The 18,815-nt window shown below is 35.1% G+C and overlaps 1 protein-coding gene across 1 annotated transcript; it reads right to left on the reverse strand.

Moving 5' to 3' along the window:
* Window positions 1–1,735: 1,735 nt before the first annotated feature.
* LOC134279194 (zinc finger RNA-binding protein-like) lies at window positions 1,736–18,466 on the reverse strand. Its single transcript, XM_062761545.1, has 24 exons — window positions 18,411–18,466; window positions 12,451–12,676; window positions 12,236–12,332; window positions 11,927–12,124; window positions 10,055–10,117; window positions 9,415–9,602; window positions 8,921–9,103; window positions 8,476–8,689; window positions 8,215–8,331; window positions 8,044–8,103; window positions 7,779–7,918; window positions 7,527–7,672; window positions 7,200–7,329; window positions 7,029–7,106; window positions 6,845–6,918; window positions 6,653–6,736; window positions 6,355–6,535; window positions 6,095–6,236; window positions 4,965–5,062; window positions 3,576–3,671; window positions 3,113–3,224; window positions 2,866–2,963; window positions 2,561–2,705; window positions 1,736–2,431 (listed from the first exon to the last, which is right to left on the reverse strand). Exons 2-24 carry the CDS (start codon window positions 12,649–12,651, stop codon window positions 2,379–2,381), a joined length of 2,898 nt encoding a protein of 965 aa, XP_062617529.1. The 5' UTR covers window positions 12,652–12,676; window positions 18,411–18,466; the 3' UTR covers window positions 1,736–2,378.
* Between the last annotated feature and the right edge of the window lie 349 nt (window positions 18,467–18,815).

Here is an 18,815-nt window from a genome sequence, read left to right on the forward strand (position 1 = left end):
TTTTAAAGATTTGTTCTATATATTTCTATTTATAGATTGGATTACCTATTGTGGCCCCGCCCTACCCCCTGAGTAACTAGGGTGATGCAGATCTTTACCAGATTCCCCCTCTTGCTATACCTATCATGCCCAACAACCCCCTTCCCTTTATTATTTTAAAACTTTAGAATCTATACACATCTAAGGATGCTTTCACATAAGTTTCAGCTTTCCTGGCCCAGTGGTTCTTGAGAAGAAGATTTTTACAATTTAATATCTACACTACCCAAGGATGCTTCCACATAAGTTTCAGCTTTCCTGGCCCAGTGGTTCTTGAGAAGAATATTTTTAAATATTTGTTCTATATATTTCTATGTAAACCTTGGATTCCCTATTGTGGCCCGCCCTACCCCCCGGGGTCATGCTTTTAACAATCAAATATCTACACTACCCAAGGATACTTCCACATGAGTTTCAGCTTTCCTGGCCCAGTGGTTCTTGAGAAGAAGATTTTTAAAGATTTGTTCTATATATTTCTATGTAAAACTTGGATTCCCTATTGTGGCCCCGCCCTACCCCCGGGGGTCATGCTTTTCAAAATTTAATATCTACACTACCCAAGGATGCTTCCACATAAGTTTCAGCTTTTCTGGCCCAGTGGATCTTGAGAAGAAGATTTTTAAAGATTTGTACTATATATTTCTATGTAAAATTTGGATTCCCTATTGTGGCCCCGCCCTACCCCCAGGGGTCATGATTTTAACAATTTAATATCTACACTACCCAAGGATGCTTCCACATAAGTTTCAGCTTTCCTGGCCCAGTGGTTCTTGAGAAGAAGATTTTTAAAGATTTGTTCTATATATTTCTATGTAACACTTGGATTCCCTATTGTGGCCCCGCCTTACCCCCGGGGGTCATGATTTTAACAATTTAATATCTACACTACCCAAGGATGCTTCCACATAAGTTTCAGCTTTCCTGGCCCAGTGGTTCTTGAGAAGAAGATTTTTTAGTGACCCCACCCTATTTTTGTCTTTTCTTGATTATCTCCCCTTGTAAGGGGACTTGGCCCTTCATTTTAACAATTTAAACTCCCCTTCACCCAAGGATGCTTTGTACCAAGTTTGGTTAAAATTGGCCCATTGGTTCTTGAGAAGAAGTCGAAAATATGAAAAGTTTACAGACGGACGGACGGACAGACGGACGGACGACGGACAAAATGTGATCAGAAAAGCTCACTTGAGCCTTCGGCTCAGGTGAGCTAAAAATGAAAAAAATGTTAGGTAAGTCTCAATTAACTTGTGCATTTTTCTCGGGTATAATCCTAACCTTTACCTGAAGTTTGCCTTATGTCCAGGGGTAGCTGGGTATCAAATATGTATTTTACCTAGAAATCAGGATAGTATACCTCATTACAAGAGTATGTTCTCTGTCGGTTGAATTTCTTGATAAACTCCAATCCATGTAGTGATAACAGACAACTTTATATAAAACCAAAATTGATCTGTACCATTCTTTTTTTTTACTCAAGAAGCATTACTATTCTCTGAATAGAGGAAAAGTAATTTTTAATTCATCTCTTACTTTTGATAAAATTTAATTACTGCCTCTTGATATGCAGCTCAATACTCTGCATTCTATTATCATGTTGTTCTTATCATGTAAATAAGTACATCCCATTATATTCATTATTCATCAGCCATCACTCACAAATTTTCACTTGTTCTTATATAACACAAAAATTTCAACGAAGTATTGTCTACAATATTCTTTATTGAGACGAAATATGCACATTACATGTATTACAATACTGAATTCAGAATTTTTGAAATATTGTTACCAAAAGCGGATTGTCTGTGTACACAAAAAATATAATAACACAGCAAAATAATGTATCTCTTTTCCTGATGTACACTTTAGAAGTATCTTTAAAAATAATCAGTGCCGTTTTATATTGTTTCTTATAAAGCTTGAAAATTTGAACATCTATATGTATATGCAGGAAAAAATTCCTAAAATACATTTTTTAAAATGACAGATTCTGTCACAAATAACACATACACAATATGTAAACTTTGTCTATATTCAAAAACATGATTAAGTTTCTAAACTGAGGATTCCAACACAAAACATACATTCTAATAAAATATTTTTAAAAATTACACAAACTTTTTCAACAATTCTTTCAAACTTTAGAGCCAAATAAAATTCCTATGCACAAGGAGGAAAGAAATTAAGAAACATGTACATCTAAATGCAAGACTTTCAAGTACTTTGCATTTTGTTATCATGTGTCAGTTGCACACTCACACAAAAGAAATTCCAACACAAAATACACTTTTCTTTTTCACTTTTCTGTTCACCATTCTGCCTTTTAAACACATCTGCATCAACCCCTACTTCCCATCTGACATGTCTATATCATCCTCCTTCTTGTCCTTCTTTTCACCTGTAACTAAAAAATGAGAATTTACGACCAATATCTAACTTTAAAATAATTTACAAACAGCAAGAATTATAGTCCTACTGTACCCTCCCCCCAAGACTAGTGTACAGACGAGATAAAATTCCCACACACCTTCTCCCTCTCCTTCCCCTGGTGCACTGTCTGTTCGTCTACGCTTCCGTGGATTCATGCGTTGTCGTAAATGTTTCGGTGCTGGTAGTGGATCCATTCCTAGCACCTTATGGATTTGTCTGAATGCAATCAACCTCAGGGCATGCTGCAAAATAGTGGACAAATTACTCAAGTGTTTCGTTGTTTCACAGTTTCAAAGATAAAATCAAGCAATAAAATTCTTTGTTCTTTATACATGTATGCTTGTTCACTGAACATTTACAATGTACCTGTGCTGACTTTTTTAATCAACATTTACAATGTACCTGTGCTGAAGCTGTGATATCTTCTCTCTCTTGATTGGTCAGTGAGGATGCAGCGTCCACAGAATCTTTCTCACATGGATCATACAGGCCAGGACCTCCTATGATGAAAAATACAAGATTATGACTATTGTGAACAAAATAAATGAACTTTGTCTAGTCAAATATATATACACGTACATGTGGATAAGATATAACAAGCAAAGAACTTTTGTAACAGTCTGTCACACCCGAAATCTTGCTGTCTTACCTGGAAGAAGAAGTCCTGATGAGATACTCTCAAACACTCGTCTCAGTGCATCCCCAGGACTCATGTTAGCTCCACCACTGCTCACACACTTTTCAACCAACAATTCCATAGCCTGGATACAGAAATATTGTACATGTAAGGGTACCTTCATAATATGTACAGCAAGTAAAAAGGATAGTCTGTTCACAAAATGTGCAACATTATGTCTCAGATTTTCAGCATTTAATTAATCATAAAATTACAAGTGTTCCAAGTATCTTTCAGGATTTCTGTTCACTTTTGAATTGGTGGATGTCACAGCTACTTTTACATGTATAGCCACATCAGTGTAATATTTAGTTTTAAAAGGCACATCTACGGATAAAGCATCTCTACCCACTCATCAAATCCAGCTGACATAAAATTATATTCTTAAAATCAAGACATCCTCTACACCAAATGCCTCCAACCTTCCGCTACTTACCCACTCATTAAGTGGTGTCCATGTGGGAACTCTCTGACAAAGGTCCCTCAGAATACGGATGACTACAACACAGGATTGTAGTCCATTGGCTCTAGCCTAAAAATCAAAATAAGCCATGATGAATTCTTCTGTTCTTCTAGGAAAAAGGTGGACAAAAAATCTGGATATAAACAAAGGGACTCAAAATGACATCTATTCTTAGAGGGCATACACATGTATATTAATCCAGATTTTTTTCCTGCAAGTTATATTGTAGTAAGCATTCTTCTGTACCTTGAAGACACCTGTACTATTGTTACAGATGTAAATCCATGTCTGCTTCTCAACCCGCTCTTATGTTGGAACTTTCCAACTAAGTGCAAGTATGACAGCACCCTTAACTTTCCAGCCTCATGTTGTTAAACACTTAACAGAGTTATGATCAATCTTCTAGCACTCTCTCAACTTGCATTCACTTGATATCTAATTTGTGTGGGGACAGCATAGAAGTAAATGCTTCGATCCTGTGCAGCCCACACTAAGTACTAAATGGTTTTTCAGAATGATTGCAATGTGGGACAGTGCATGTCTACATAAATGGAAATGGTCAATTTGAGTTGTCACCAACTTTTTCGCCCCAGAGGAAAATGGTTCAAGTAAAAAAGTTTCAGCCCAAGTTCTCTGACAAAATCAGTTTAATATAGAACCTTTAAATTCCATACAGCTTACCTTTAGGTAGATTACATTCTTCACAAGAACAATTTACATGTACAAGCAAGAGGAGATTCATTAACTACATTGCTCACAAGAATTAAAGACTGGATTCATTATAGTTGTAACAAACAGGGGTGTGTGAATTTATGTTTCAAGAATTTTTGTTTTAATCTGAACTTCAAGTACAGATATATTGGCGCTAAATTACTTGTATGAATGAATCGCGACTCATTATTTTGTCTTAGTTAATCAATAGCCACTGTAGCAAAACTGGATTCTGAAAACCAACTTTTCGTCAAATTGGTGATTTTATAATCAGTGTTTGAGAGGAATTCTGGAATCTAGACAAATGACATGCTTTAGATCAGAAAAGCTCAATACAACCTATGGCTCAGGTGATTTGATAAAACATTACTAAGGTAAATTGCTGTGAAGGTAATTTGCCACAAAAGAAGAGTAGAGAGTACATTTCTCTATGCATGTCAAACTTTTGTAGCAAATCTGTCCATTTCAAAAAGCGCAACAGTTTGTCAGAGAACTACATATAAACTTATCCTGAAAGTGATCATTTTTTTCATACAAAGATTGATCATTTTAAATACTTGCAAAATATGCTCAAACGTACAGAAAAAACAAGGTATTTGGATTGCAAACTTCTTCTCATAAGGCTGCAAAGTATATAAAAAAGTTTCAAACCTGGAACCATTTAGCATGTCGAAGAGCGGCTAGGGCATCCAGGCATTTCTGCCTGTCCAAAACATCTGGTGGGTCTTTAACCGTGACAGTGGATGTCTCTGTATTAATACAAGCATTCAACCACGTGACTCAGGAACGGGTGTTTGACCATTAAAATGATGGGTCTCTCTTAATCAGGTGTTAAATATCTTAGAGGGCCAGCCCCAGCCAACCCTAGTGACCATATATGTGTGTACGGGGATTTCAAAAACAAACAGCTTTAGCATAATAAAAAAGATGCCGACAAAAATCAAAGAAAGAGACTAATCAAATCAGTTTTGAGAAATAAAAGTTCAACTAGAAAGACAGAAAGTTCAAACACATAAAAATAAGAATGGTATAACATTCTTCGAAGCTTTAATCTAATAAAAATTGCTACCATCTCATACTACTTTCAAAAACATACTGCTGGAATCTTAAAACTTAGATCAAAAACCAAAATATGATACAATGCGAATATGAACAAGAAAATTTAAGAAAACAGCATAAAATGGTAATAAAAAAACATTACACCAGAAAATGAAAACAGGAAATATCACTTTTGATTAGTATGGTAAAGCTGATGTGAAAATCTAAAATTCTACAATTATAAAAAGTATCAAAGAAGCCTATAAAAAACAAATTATTCTCAGTAATGTTGCACACAAGCTCTAGTCACAAGGTTGGACAAAGGGCTGACAAGCATCATCAATGGTCAAAAATCCTTCCTCTCAAAGTGTCGACTCTATAAAGCTTTCCATAAGTGGGAAAATAAATCAGTATTAGTGACATCTCAAGAAATAATCCAGGCATAAAAAAAATGAACAAGAAATTATTCTAATCATAGAAATCATATTAATTATAAAGTATAGCCTGAATAATTCCTCTTACCACTATCAGTCATTCTATTGGGTACAGAATTATAGAATTTCTAACTTATGGCAATATTACTAAATTATATGTATATAGATTGACTGACAAAGTATAATGTCTTCCAAAAATAAGAAAGGAAATTCTTCAATAATTAATCTACAAGTCATGGGGACAAACACCCTGATGGTAGAGTTGTCATGGTAATGACCTCTCTACCATGCAAGGTAAAGGTGACTGACCTCCATCAGCAAGCTGAGTTTCCCTCATGACTGGTGAGGTCAAGGTCACAGAACAGGATGTTTTTGGATCACTCTCGCTGGAGACAATAATGGCCGCCTCTTCCACACATCGCTTCACCTCATACTTTTCATCTGTGATTGCCTGAAATTCATTAATAACACTTTAACTCATTTTCTTTTTCTTTACACAGAATTTTAAGACAGAATTTAGCTTTAAGTTCAGAAACACACAAATGATATCTTTTCTTTAGTGCACATACAGCTATCTGCTTAGGAAGGGCATCTGCCACTCTCTCCAGCAAAGTCCTGGTGGGCTTCTCTGAGCACAGAACCACAAGGTTTACATTTAGGTCCCCATGTAACAGTAGACCCTTGGCAAGAACTCCAACCCTCATCACCCCCTTCAGAACTCGTGGTATGGCTGATTCCTCCTTCTTCTCCCTAAAACATTATACAAATTGCTAATCATCTTATAGTAATGAACTTTTTATTTTACTTAGTTTACACAAATCATTTTAAAATTTCTATAAGTTAGTAATATTTAATCAATGTGCTCACCCTTCTTTTGGCTCTTCCTTCTCTTTTTTGATTCCTTTTTCCTCTTTTTTGTTTTTGTCTACATCCATTGACTTTGGTGCATCACTGCAAAATTCAATTTATCAATTGTATACATATACGTAAAGTACAATGAACATTTCATTATTAAAAAAAAAAAAACTTAATAAATTATTAGTGCATTTTGAATTCTACCTTTCTGCTAGAAAGTCTGAAACATTCTTCAGTGCTTTTTCACACAGGGATACTATGTTCTGCACTGCTTGAAGCTGTCAAAACAAGGTAACACATTATCATAAAACATGGACTTGATATGTCTAATTCAACAAATATTTCTATAAATCTGAAAATGGAGTCTAATAATAATTGAGATACTGACCTCTGCCTCATTAGGATAGATGCTTGCATGCTTAGACATCACATGGCGATCATCAGATGAGTCTGGCCTTCTCATTCCCTACAAAGAAAAGAATATACATATTTACCATCCATCATAGAGCACTTTCTATGAAAAGTTCTTTAAAGGATGAGAACAAACTAATGACAGTACCATAGGTCCGCCAGGTCCGTGTGGGAATGGTCGAGGAGGAGGCATGCCAGGTCGTCCTTGTCTCTGCCACTCATAGTATTCCAATTCCTCATATCTCCTTCTCTCCTCCCAGTATATCTCCTCTTCCATCCTAAATTAAGGTAATAGAACACATATGTATCTGAATCTTATTTACTTACAGCAAGAAGAAGTTTCACTAAATACAGAAAAGCCTCAATAACAAAGGAATTTTTATTCATTTAGATGATCAAATTTTTCAAATAGAGTAATAAGATTAAATATCTAATAACTTTAAGTACAATCAGATTAATTTATTTACATACACACCTCATTTCTTCTCGCCATCTCTGCTCCTGTTCTCTGCGTCGCCAGAACTCCTCTTTCTGGGCCTGACGTCGTACCTTCTCTTCCTGTATTTTTCGGGCTCTTATACTTGGCTTTACTTCCACTTGTAAACTTGGATCCACCTTTTTCTAAATAACAAGATAAATCACTTCTTAATTTTTTTCTCTTTAAAATTTCAGAAATTAGACATGAAAGAACATTTGGAATGTATCAAAGTCGAAAAATTGTACTTGCTTTGTACTGCAGTCTATGTCGTCTCCCTTTCATGTGCATTTCTTTGGCATTAGGATCATTGAACTTGCACTCACACAATTTACAGTTGAAGCTAACTGTCTTGCCTTGTTCATTTCTAACTTCCTCAATGTACTCATGTCCTTAAATATGCAATAAATACCATGTGTAACTGTAAAGCACTTTAATGTATTATTAAAATAATTAACATTTGAGAATCCTTAACATAACTACATTGGGAATCCTTAACATAAATACAGAAACTTACCCACAGGAGTAACATCTTTTTCACCCAGAATATTCAGTGGATCACCATCCTCATCTTTATCTATAAGAAATGAAGATAAATAAATAAGGACATTGTCTACCATATTTTTTGCCTTTCAATCACTATGGAATTAGTTGATTTCATTGTCACTTGTAAACATGGCAAGCTTACCATCATTACTTGAGACAGATGTGGATGATGTATTCAGACTTTCTCCAGACTTAGTAGCTGCTGGTTCCACTTTGACCTCGACTGGTTTTACATCCAGTGATTTCAGCTGTGTTCCACCTTTACAGAATATGTACATTTTAAATTGCTGATCTTCCAATTTTCTTTTTTTCAAAAACATGCCTTTAACTCATAACAACCTAAAATTCTTCATTTAATACAATAAGCACAGATAAGATGGTGTAATGTGGTCATAGCTTTTACCTATAAATGTAATCTTGGGTGTTGATAGGACTTTTTTGGTAGGAGCTATGGGTGTTATGTTTGATTTAACAGCTGGCTTGGTGACACTAGCAGAAGCTGTAGATGTGTTGCTGGCAACCTTGGCAACAGAGGAAGTGCCACTTGCAGAAGGGGAAACAACTACTGGGTCTGTAGAGGGAATGGGCTTCCCCAATCTTGTGTGGAGCTTCAACACCTGAATTCAGAAAATTCATTCTAAGCATAAATTTCATTTCTATTTTTGACATCTTTTCCACATGAACTAATAAGCTTCTTTTTTTCAAATGCAAAGCTTTATCACTTCAAATTTTTATACTATACCTATTAATTATTACCAAATTAATACTGTGAATATATATTAAGCCTTTTGAACATTTTCCACAGTGTTCTACTTTCATACAATAATTAAAACTAAACCATTCATTACCTTTTGGTGCTTTGATCCCCTTATGTGAGCAGCATAAGCATCAGCCCCAGTACACGTGACATCACACAGTTCACATCTCAGCTGATTCTGACTGCCACGCCCACTGGATGAAGAAGAGGTCCCTGTCTTCATTGCTGCCTCCTTCTTCTTATGTTTCTGTCCCTCCAAATGTTCTCTGTATGTCTGCAAATAAAAAATTCCAATTAAACATTTCCAAAAGATTTCAATTCAAATTTAATAGGAGAATTTCATGTTTTGTAATTTAATGAATTAGTTTGGTATAAAATTAGTGATCCTATTCAAACATCACAGAAAGTTCATGCACATTAAAGTCCAGCATGCCTGTTTCACTACATCACTAACATCTGAGGCCTGGTCAACAAAGCGAGCGCTTGCGAACATTTCTGTTGGAGGTATAAAGAAATTTTGGTGAGCGCTCGCAAACGTACACTCTGTTGAACAGGCCTCTGAATAACCTAAGACAGCACTGATACCTGAGGTCCAGCACAGCTGATTTTGCAGACATCACAGTAATGGAGCTGTGGCTGTTTCGGGGGGATCTTGGGCTTGGCTTTACCTGTCTGCCCCGCTTTCTTCACCTGCCAGGTGTTTGTTGTCTTGGCAGCCTGCTGTTGTTGCTGGTAGTAGGAAGTGGCAGCAGAATACAAAGCAGCATCATAACCTGTAACATGGAATCACTTACTATGTAACTACTACCAGTACTTATCACTCAAGTTGATCAGGACTTTTAGTTTTTATAAAAAGGTTGTAAAATGCATATTTGCAACTACTGCATTTGCTCTTATTTAATTAATGTAATATGAATTATTGAAAGCAAAGACCAGGGAAGGCAGTGTTACACGTGTTAGCCACACAATTAAGATTGTGAATAAATTTCTTTTTTCAAATTCCATTATTTGTCATGAGCAATGTTATGATGATATAGTTGTATTTAAAATCCTGACCAATAATCATATCATGACACCAATTAGAGCCTACATTTTAAACATGCAATATTTTTATGATCGAAACAACAAATGGATGGCACTCTGGTAAACAAGACAACTACAGGTCTACAATATAAACTGGTCTAAGTCTGGTGATGACCTTGCTGATGATGATGGCAATACAAACCTTTTATAACAACTGGTTGAACTGTCTGCTTGTAGGCAGTGTAATTTGAAGCTCCTGTACTGGCTGAAATAAATGTATGGAGGCTAGAAATTCACACAGCAGTCACTACAGAAAATCAGAAAATTTCTGTATCATACATTTCATACATCTTACTACAGACATTGAATTCAGTTCTCATATAATCTGATTTCACAATCAAATGATTTCAATTCATGTAGATTGTTTACATGGAGATCTGAGAAATTTTCTGATTTTAGGCAAATTAGTAAAATCCCCAGCAGTGTTTTCCCCAGCGATTAAAAGAACTTTGGGTTCACCTGACCCTTCCACAAAACCATGTTGTATCCTTGATATGTGGAAAAAAATCAAATGTTTATGTAAATAAGTTATTTTAGATACGGTACATGTAGTTATTAGGCAAAAAATAACTAGATTGGCATGTACTGTTCTACAGATATGACAAATAGTTATATCTATAGATTTCCAGGAATGAAAGGGTTACATGGAAATAAGTTTTGGTAGATGATGAATGGGGGTAGGGGGTGTTTTCTACCTTGGATAGTATTAATATAAGCTTGCCATATATTACATTTACAATGTACAGTAAAACTTTTATTTCAAACACAACGGAACTGAGAAAAACTTCAAGATATCTGAGGATTCAAGATATCAAAGGTAAAATACTAGTTTTAAAAGAATAATACCCACTTTGGCATATCCATAATATTCAATATATCAGTATTTGAAATACTGAAGTTCAACTGTACTTGTACCTAAAGTATCTGTCACATAATTTTTTCCCAACTAAAAAAAGAAATCTGTAAGAAATTTACCTTTATTAAAGATAAATGCCTTACAGATTTCTTTTTTTAAAGCTGCTCTCATTTTGACACAATGCAACTTTTCAAATCTGAGCACAGATCAAAGACTTGTGTCATAATCTTACAGAACCCATGACAGTACACAGCTATATAACAATAGTTGATGTTATAAATGTACCAAGACATTCTGGCTCTGAACAGTGACAATCAAAATCAATATCCAAATTTTTGAAAATAAAGAACAAGAAAAAAAGAAACATCGATTCCATGTTTCTAATACGCCACCTTCTACAATTGAATATTAAAGTTAATGAAGACCCTGAAACATACACGTAAGGTGAAAGGAACATGTTATTAACAATGAACATAACTAGTAGTTAATCCCAAATGACAAACTTGTTTCTGTTGAATTAAAGCCTTTATATCCATGGCTATCAATCAATTATACATACACCAGTCTATCCCATCTAATGAAGCATATGTATTGTTTCATACATGATCCCTAAAAGAAGAAAGGCAAGGCCTAAAATAAAATATTGTTTGTTTGCAGTTGCCTACTGACCCACTGAAAATGCACCCGACCCAAACTTTTTTTTTAGCCATTTTGTGATATTATTTATTTTCTTCAAATTTTTCAGGATATTGAAACTGTTTCAGTTAAATTTTTTTTCTTTATCAATCAGTAGTTTGTACTAAGAGTGGAGCATATTCATGTTTAGTAGGCCTATGAAGAACTCTATTTTATGTTATCTAACAAAAGTCTTAATTTTTTTCCAAAGAAAAAAAAAAAGAATGCCTACCTACCTACCCAGTCTAAAAATTATAGGTCGGCAACTGCAAACAAAGAATTTTTTAAGCTTGGCCCAAGCAATAAAATGACCAAGCTACAAAATCTGAAAACAGAGCACTCATGTCAAGGTACATTTTAATGATATGCAAGGAACTTTTATGACTAGGGAAAACATTGCTTCCGACCTGTTAAATAAGCTAATCAAAGTCTAGTAATTAGGGACATATTGGAAAAGTTAACCTTAGGAAGCAAGAGAGTTACCTTTCCCTGTGTATGTTGCACTGGCAGTGGTGTTGGTAGCATATGATGTGGTGCTGTAGGTGGAGACTGGCTGACTTGTGTTAGCTGGGTACACGTAAGTTGCAGCACTTGAAGCTTGTACAGGTGTGTGACTTTTAGGTGTGACAACAGCTCTTTGTGTAGACTGGTAAGCTCCTGTAGAGTATGTGGGCTTGTTAGCTGGAAAAAATTAATGGTATTTTTTAAGTTTATATATGATTCATAATAGCTGTTTCAATAATATGATATGAACAGTAAAATCTAAGAGACAGAGGATTTTTAAAAAATCACCCGCTTGATAATGAGTTTCTGCCACGGTGTATGCTACAGCGGCCTGTGCAGCAGCTGCAGGTTGATAGTAGGCTTTCTGATCATACGTTGCTGCTGGCTAAATAGAAAATTATGTCAGACATCAATGTATCAGTTAATAGGAAAATGGGGGGGGGGGGGGGGGGGTTGTTATGGTGTTATACTTAATGCATACAACATTTATAAATTTTGCTTACTGTCACTGCCACCTGGGTTCTGGTAGTGTACGCATATTGTGGTGTTGCATGTGCTGTCTGATAACTGTCATAGGCTTGGCCTGCTCTTGGTGCAGCTGTAGCATAAGCTGCTTGAGGTGCTGCTGCAACATAAGCAGTCTGCACTGCTGGATAAGCTGCAGCCGGCTGTGGATTTGCTGCTGGATACACAAAATGTGCCATATTTTTTCTTGTCAACTGTTCGTTCCTAAAAAAATAAACAATAGATTACTACATCATTAGCAAAAGTGAAGTCCTTTTCAATGGAGCAATTTTGAGAAGAAAAGCTGATTTGTCTCATTTTGGTCTCATTCCTCCTAATAGACCCTTTTCCTATGACATATTTTACCTAGGAGTTATTCCCCTTACCCGCCATCTTGTGTGGCAAAGTAGTGAATTTACCTCTTTGAGCAACCAATTTTTAATATGCATGCAAGAAATATACGTTGGAAAATATTTTCATTTTTAAAATCATGAATTAATAGAAGCCTTGACAAATGTATATTCATAAGAAAAATAGTGTTATCTTTACCTCATTAACCAGTATAACATACATGCCAACTTTGGAAAATTCCCATGGGGGATTTAGCGCGTGACGACAATTTTCAAAGCTTTAAATTCGCGACATTTTGTCGTGAAATTAAATGATTATGATTATGAAATGATTTTTTTTTTATTTATAATATTGATATCACTTATCAATAAAACTCAAGGATTAATTTACCACAAAAAATGTTTTTCTTTCCAAAATTGAAATATTTTTGCTAAAATACTGGTGCCTCTCTCACTAAAGAAGGGGTATTTAGTTACATATATAAAAACTTTTTTTCTACCAGGACAGAATTTAGTGAAAAATTGAAAATTGTACAACTTTAAAATCATTTTTTTCAAAGGCTAAAAATAAATGAGGTGTTGATAATGTAAAGTCCTGTTTCTAGATACATTTTTTATTAGGTCACCTGAGTAACTCAGGTGACCTATTGCTATCCGTTTTCGTCCGTCGTCGTGCGTCGTGCGTCGTGTGTCGTGTGTTAACATTTGAACATTTTCAGCTTCTTCTCTTAAACCACTGAACCAATTTCAACCAAATTTGGTATACAGCATCTATGGGTGAAGGGGAACAAAAATTGTGAATTTCATGGTCCCCACCCCCCTGGGGCCTGAGGGGTGGGGCCAAAACCACTAAAATTAATGAAATCTTTAAAAATCTTCTTCTTTACTCCTGGACATCAAGCAGGCAAACTGTTGGCATGAATGTAATGAGCATTGAGTCCTCTACCAAAATTGTGAAATTCATGGCCCCAGGGTCAGGGGTTCTAGTGCTAGGGCGGAGCTCTATAGATTATATAGTGAAAATGCATTATTTCTTTGAAAATCTTCTTCTCTGCTCCTGGGTATTAAATAAACTAACTAAGCACATAGTTATGATGAGCAAGATTGCCTCTTCCAGATTTGTGAATTTTATGGCCCCAGGGTCAGGGGTTCTGGTGTTAGGGCGGGGCTCTATAGATTATATAGTGAAAATGCATTATTTCTTTGAAAATCTTCTTCTCTGCTCTTGGGTATTAAAGAAACTAACTAAGCACATAGTTATGATGAGCAAGAGTGCCTCTTCCAGATTTGTGAATTTTATGGCCCCAGGGTCAGGGGTTCTGGTGTTAGGGCGGGGCTCTATAGATTATATAGTGAAAATGCATTATTTCTTTGAAAATCTTCTTCTCTGCTCCTGGGTATTAAATAAACTAACTAAGCACATAGTTATGATGAGCAAGAGTGCCTCTTCCAGATTTGTGAAATTCATGGCCCCAGGGTCAGGGGTTCTAGTGCTAGGGCGGGGATCTGTAGATTATATAGTGAAAATGCATTATTTCTATGAAAATCTTCTTATCTGCTTCTGGGTATTAAATAAACTAACTAAGCACATAGTTATGATGAGCAAGAGTGCCTCTTCAGATTTGTGAATTTTATGGCCCCAGGGTCAGGGGTTCTAGTGCTAGGGCGGGGCTCTATAGATTATATAGTGAAAATGCATTATATTTTTGAAAATCTTCTTCTCTGCTCCTGGGTATTAAATAAACTAACTAAGCACATAGTTATAATAAGCAAGAGTGCCTCTTCCAGATTTGTGTATTTTATGACCCCAGGGTCAGGGGTTCTGGTGTTAGGACGGGGCTCTATAGATTATATAGTGAAAATGCATTATTTCTTTGAAAATCTTCTTCTCTGCTCCTGGGTATTAAATAAACTAACTAAGCACATAGTTATGATGAGCAAGAGTGCCTCTTCCAAAAATTGTGAATTTTATGGCCCCAGGGTCAGGGGTTCTGGTGTAAGGGTGGGGCTCTATTGATTATATAGTGAAAATGCATTATATTTTTGAAAATCTTCTTATCTGCTTCTGGGTATTAAATAAACTAACTAAGGACATATTTATTATTTATAAGCAAGAGTGCCTCTTCCAGATTTGTGAATTTTATGGTCCCAGGGTCAGGGGTTCTGGTGTTAGGGCGGGGCTCTATTGATTATATAGTAAAAATACATTAATTCTTTGAAAATATTTTCCTTTGCTTCTGGATTTTATGCCAATGATCCAAGTATATATATATATTTATGATGAAGAAAGGTGCATCTAGCAAAGTGGTTTTTTTTTATGCCCCCAGGGTCAAAGGGGGGGGGGTTACATAGTCTGAAAATGAATTAATGCTTTGAAATCTGCCCTTTGCTATTAATCAACCATTTTATGATTACATTTGCAAAATTTGGAAATATGTGGCCCATGGGTCAGTGGGTGATCACGGTGCACAACTGGTTATAAAGTGGAAGTGCATTTTCTTTCTGTTACTCTGATCTACCTCTGGGTATTAAGTAAATAGAGTAAGCATGCTAAGTTAATAATTATGATAAGCAATGGTGCCTCTTTCAAAATTGTAAATAGTGAATTTCATGGCCTCCGGTTTAAAACACAAACCAAATATAATTGTTTGAAAGTTGTTACACAATACTCAGGTGACCTATAAGGCCCGTGGGCCTCTTGTTTATATTTCAATTAATTAGAAATTCTAATAAGATATTAAATTTACAGAAATTTATACCACCTATCCAAAACAGAATTATTTTTTTTTTTTACAGTCATGAAATTTGTCAGGCTTGATGGTGCCATGTGGGTATTTCCTTAAGTCATGCACATAGATCTACCTAACATATTACTTTTGGGAGAAGGGAGGGAAAAGAAATTCTAATTGACATACACTTGATTGTTTCATCTTAATTTTTTAATAATATTTTAACTGGCAAACTTTACAATATTTTTCATTATTCCCCATTTTCAAAAGGTGAGTTATTTCCCCTGAAGGGAACTCTTTTACTGTGTTTAATACGCATGCGCTATAAATAAAGTCACTTCCGCGGACGTTCTTGATGTAAACATGTTCATGGTGTAATGCCTCTCTCATATGGAAAAATGTTATTGTGTTTGTGAATAAAAAGAAATCTTAACTGATTCGTATTTTTTTTAAATTGCCCACTCATAGTCTCTTTCTGGATTTGTATTAATCTGTGTAGTACTATAATAAGGTGCTGTGTGACCCCCCCTTACAAAAAATGAAACAAATTACTGATAAAATGCTGACACATATTCGAATAGGCCTATTAAAAAAAAAGCTAATAAGCTAAATTTCGGTAGTGGATATTCTGCAGACGGATCATCATTATTTACAAAATGTGCGGAACAAATTTTTAGTTATAAAGTTTTTACGAATTAATCTAGCCTGCTTCAGCCATATTTTCTTTGTATCTCTAGGAATTTTTTGGTGACTGATGACATGTCCATCTCTGAAATTGCTGCATATACAGCAGTAGTTCGTCTTCCGCGACCGATACCAAGGCACTGCGTTTTTGCTCGATTGTATGTCATAACATAGAACTTTTACTTACAAGAACACATTTGGTGACAATTAAAGTCCTATTTCATTTGAATTAACAGTGTTTCTAGAATTTTTTATTTGTAAAATAATTGATTCACTATATAGTATTAAAACTTTGAATGGAATTCTAAATGAATAATTTAATCTCATGTCCTTATCTAACGAAGAAAGACTAATTAAAATAGCATTGACATGAATTCGTGTTACATATGTCGTATAAAGTCTGAGCTGCATTTAATCAAAGTTTTAGTGAAGGATCTAAGCATATGTACATGTATATTCCCGAGTAAAATGCACATTTTGTTTTAGATCAGAGAATTGAGAGCAGAAACACGAAATTGATACAATAATTTCCTAGCGTATTTCTCGTTAATTAACGGAAAACATTCTTTTCTCAAGTGTTATTTATCTTTTTTAAATCCTTTCAGTGTAAGTAAATCTGTTTATTTTCATAAGTTATTCTTTTTTGCAAAGTGTGTAAAAAACAATATCAGAGAGAGAGAGACTCATGCAACCCCGTGTAACTGACATACATGTACATCTGTGAAAAAAATATATGTACCGTAATTTTATTGAAACTGGTACTGAAATAAGTAGCTTTTTCAACATTGGGCAAAGTTTTTCTTTGCTTGTCAACTTTTCCAGGTAAGAAAAAAATATTTCTTTGGCTACCCCCCCCCCCCACTTTTAAAGACGATGCTACGTGTCTGGCTAATTCGTATAGCTTTCTAGAAAGGGGGGGGGGCTAACAGACCCTTTATAAAATAATTTATTATCTTAAAAAAATGCAAACCGTTTCCTTCTTTTAAAATTTTTAAATACAGCGTGTAAGTTGATCACTATTTTATTGGATTATCGTATTGCGTAGTCCGCGGAAGTTAGGCTAGTGTAGAAGAGTTCCGATTTTGAGGGGAGATAACTCACTTTTGAAAATGGGGAATAGGTAGATAAAATCAGCAGCTATGCTTTATTAGTTTTCTACTTTCGTTTTCAAAAAACGATCTCTTTGGATTCCGTTTTTATTGTTTGATTTGCATTTTATTGTCTTTAATTTATATTTTTAATAAAATGACAAACAACTATCTTGTTAATCTATGTGTTTCACCTTGCATACCCTTTAAAACTAACAAGATAATCCCCTAATTGCCCCAAGCTATAAGCTTCTTGCTCCAGTGGACAACTTCGTGCGTTCAAGCGTGAAGTGATTTCCTGTATCTAGGCCTAATTAACATCTGGTTAAATAAACAATGAAACTTATCTGTGTGCATTGAATAAACAAGTCTGACATTGTTATCCCGATTGTCAAAATTCAGCGGTAGGGAATTACTTTTAAAATCGGAAATTTTGGTGATTTTTTTTTCAAATCGGGAAATAAGGGCAATTTTGCTTTCCCGATCGGGAAGGCGGGATGAAAGGGTAAAATCGGGAGGATCCCGCCTAAATCGGGAAAGTTGGCATGTATGGTATAACAAATTGAACTTGGTTGAATAATGAAGGGATCTGGATATGTTGTTCCCTACAATATGGCGGCTAAGGGGAATAACTCCTAGATATGTCATAGGAAAAGGGTCTATATTATGAAATCATCTTCAGGTAGTGTAGATTCAAGTTTGTTCAAATCATGACCCCGGGGGGTAGGGCGGGGCCACAATCACTGATCAAATTTTTACATAGGAGTATATAGGGAAAAAGGGAAGAAACTGCATGCATACACGGTTTTTTTCTTCTAAATTTCATGAACAATACCTGATAAAATCTTTCAAATGCAAAAGAAATCACAAAAGATTTGATCAAATAGCACCATATATAGATAAAATGGTATTACTGAAAAATAGTTCAAAATGCGTTTTGTTTGGCAAAGGTGAGGTGGAATCATAACTTCAGCTAAACATTAAAATAAACCATCTTGTAATCATCACTTGATCGTGCATCTTGTATCGATAATGACTTTAAATGGCAAGGTTGCTTACTGCATAAATATTTAACCGAATGAAGGCGTACTTTGCTGTAAACACAAACCTTTTATATCAAGAAATCACGCTTCCATCATGGCAGCCATTCTTCATATGACGTCAATTGTGCGATGAATTTTTTTTTTTTTTTGAAAATTAATTTAGGACTAATAAGTTTCACTGATCATTAAATTAGCAAATTCTCACAAATGCAATATTAATAAATTAATCTAAAAAGTATTTTAAAAGTTTCAACGTACTTCGGTAGAAGTCGTGTTTTTCCGGAATCACCTGCTGCATGGATATTGTATGGAAGCACATTTCAGTCTTTATGCTAATTTAGCTTTTTTATCTCAGATTGATGTAAGCTTTAAAAACATTAAAAATTTTTGTTTTTAATTTGAAACACATAAAATTTGCAACAAAGCCGTACATCTACAACAAATGAACTTTTACATTTATTATTTCTCAA

Source organism: Saccostrea cucullata, unplaced genomic scaffold (genome assembly GCF_032062105.1).
Source record: "Saccostrea cucullata isolate Sc308-1 unplaced genomic scaffold, CSIRO_AGI_Scuc_v1 ctg229, whole genome shotgun sequence".
NCBI lineage: Eukaryota > Metazoa > Mollusca > Bivalvia > Ostreida > Ostreidae > Saccostrea > Saccostrea cuccullata.

What these genes read in the sequence shown, in the direction of transcription:
- LOC134279194 (XM_062761545.1), bottom strand. Translation starts at nt 12,651, where the DNA reads ATGGCACATTTTGTGTATCCAGCAGCAAATCCACAGCCGGCTGCAGCT. An exon ending in AGAAACTCATTATCAAGCGG is followed by an intron (nt 12,125 to 12,235) that starts GTGATTTTTTAA and finishes AATTTTTTCCAG; the next exon opens with CTAACAAGCCCACATACTCT. An exon ending in ACGGACCTGGCGGACCTATG is followed by an intron (nt 7,107 to 7,199) that starts GTACTGTCATTA and finishes TTTTCTTTGTAG; the next exon opens with GGAATGAGAAGGCCAGACTC.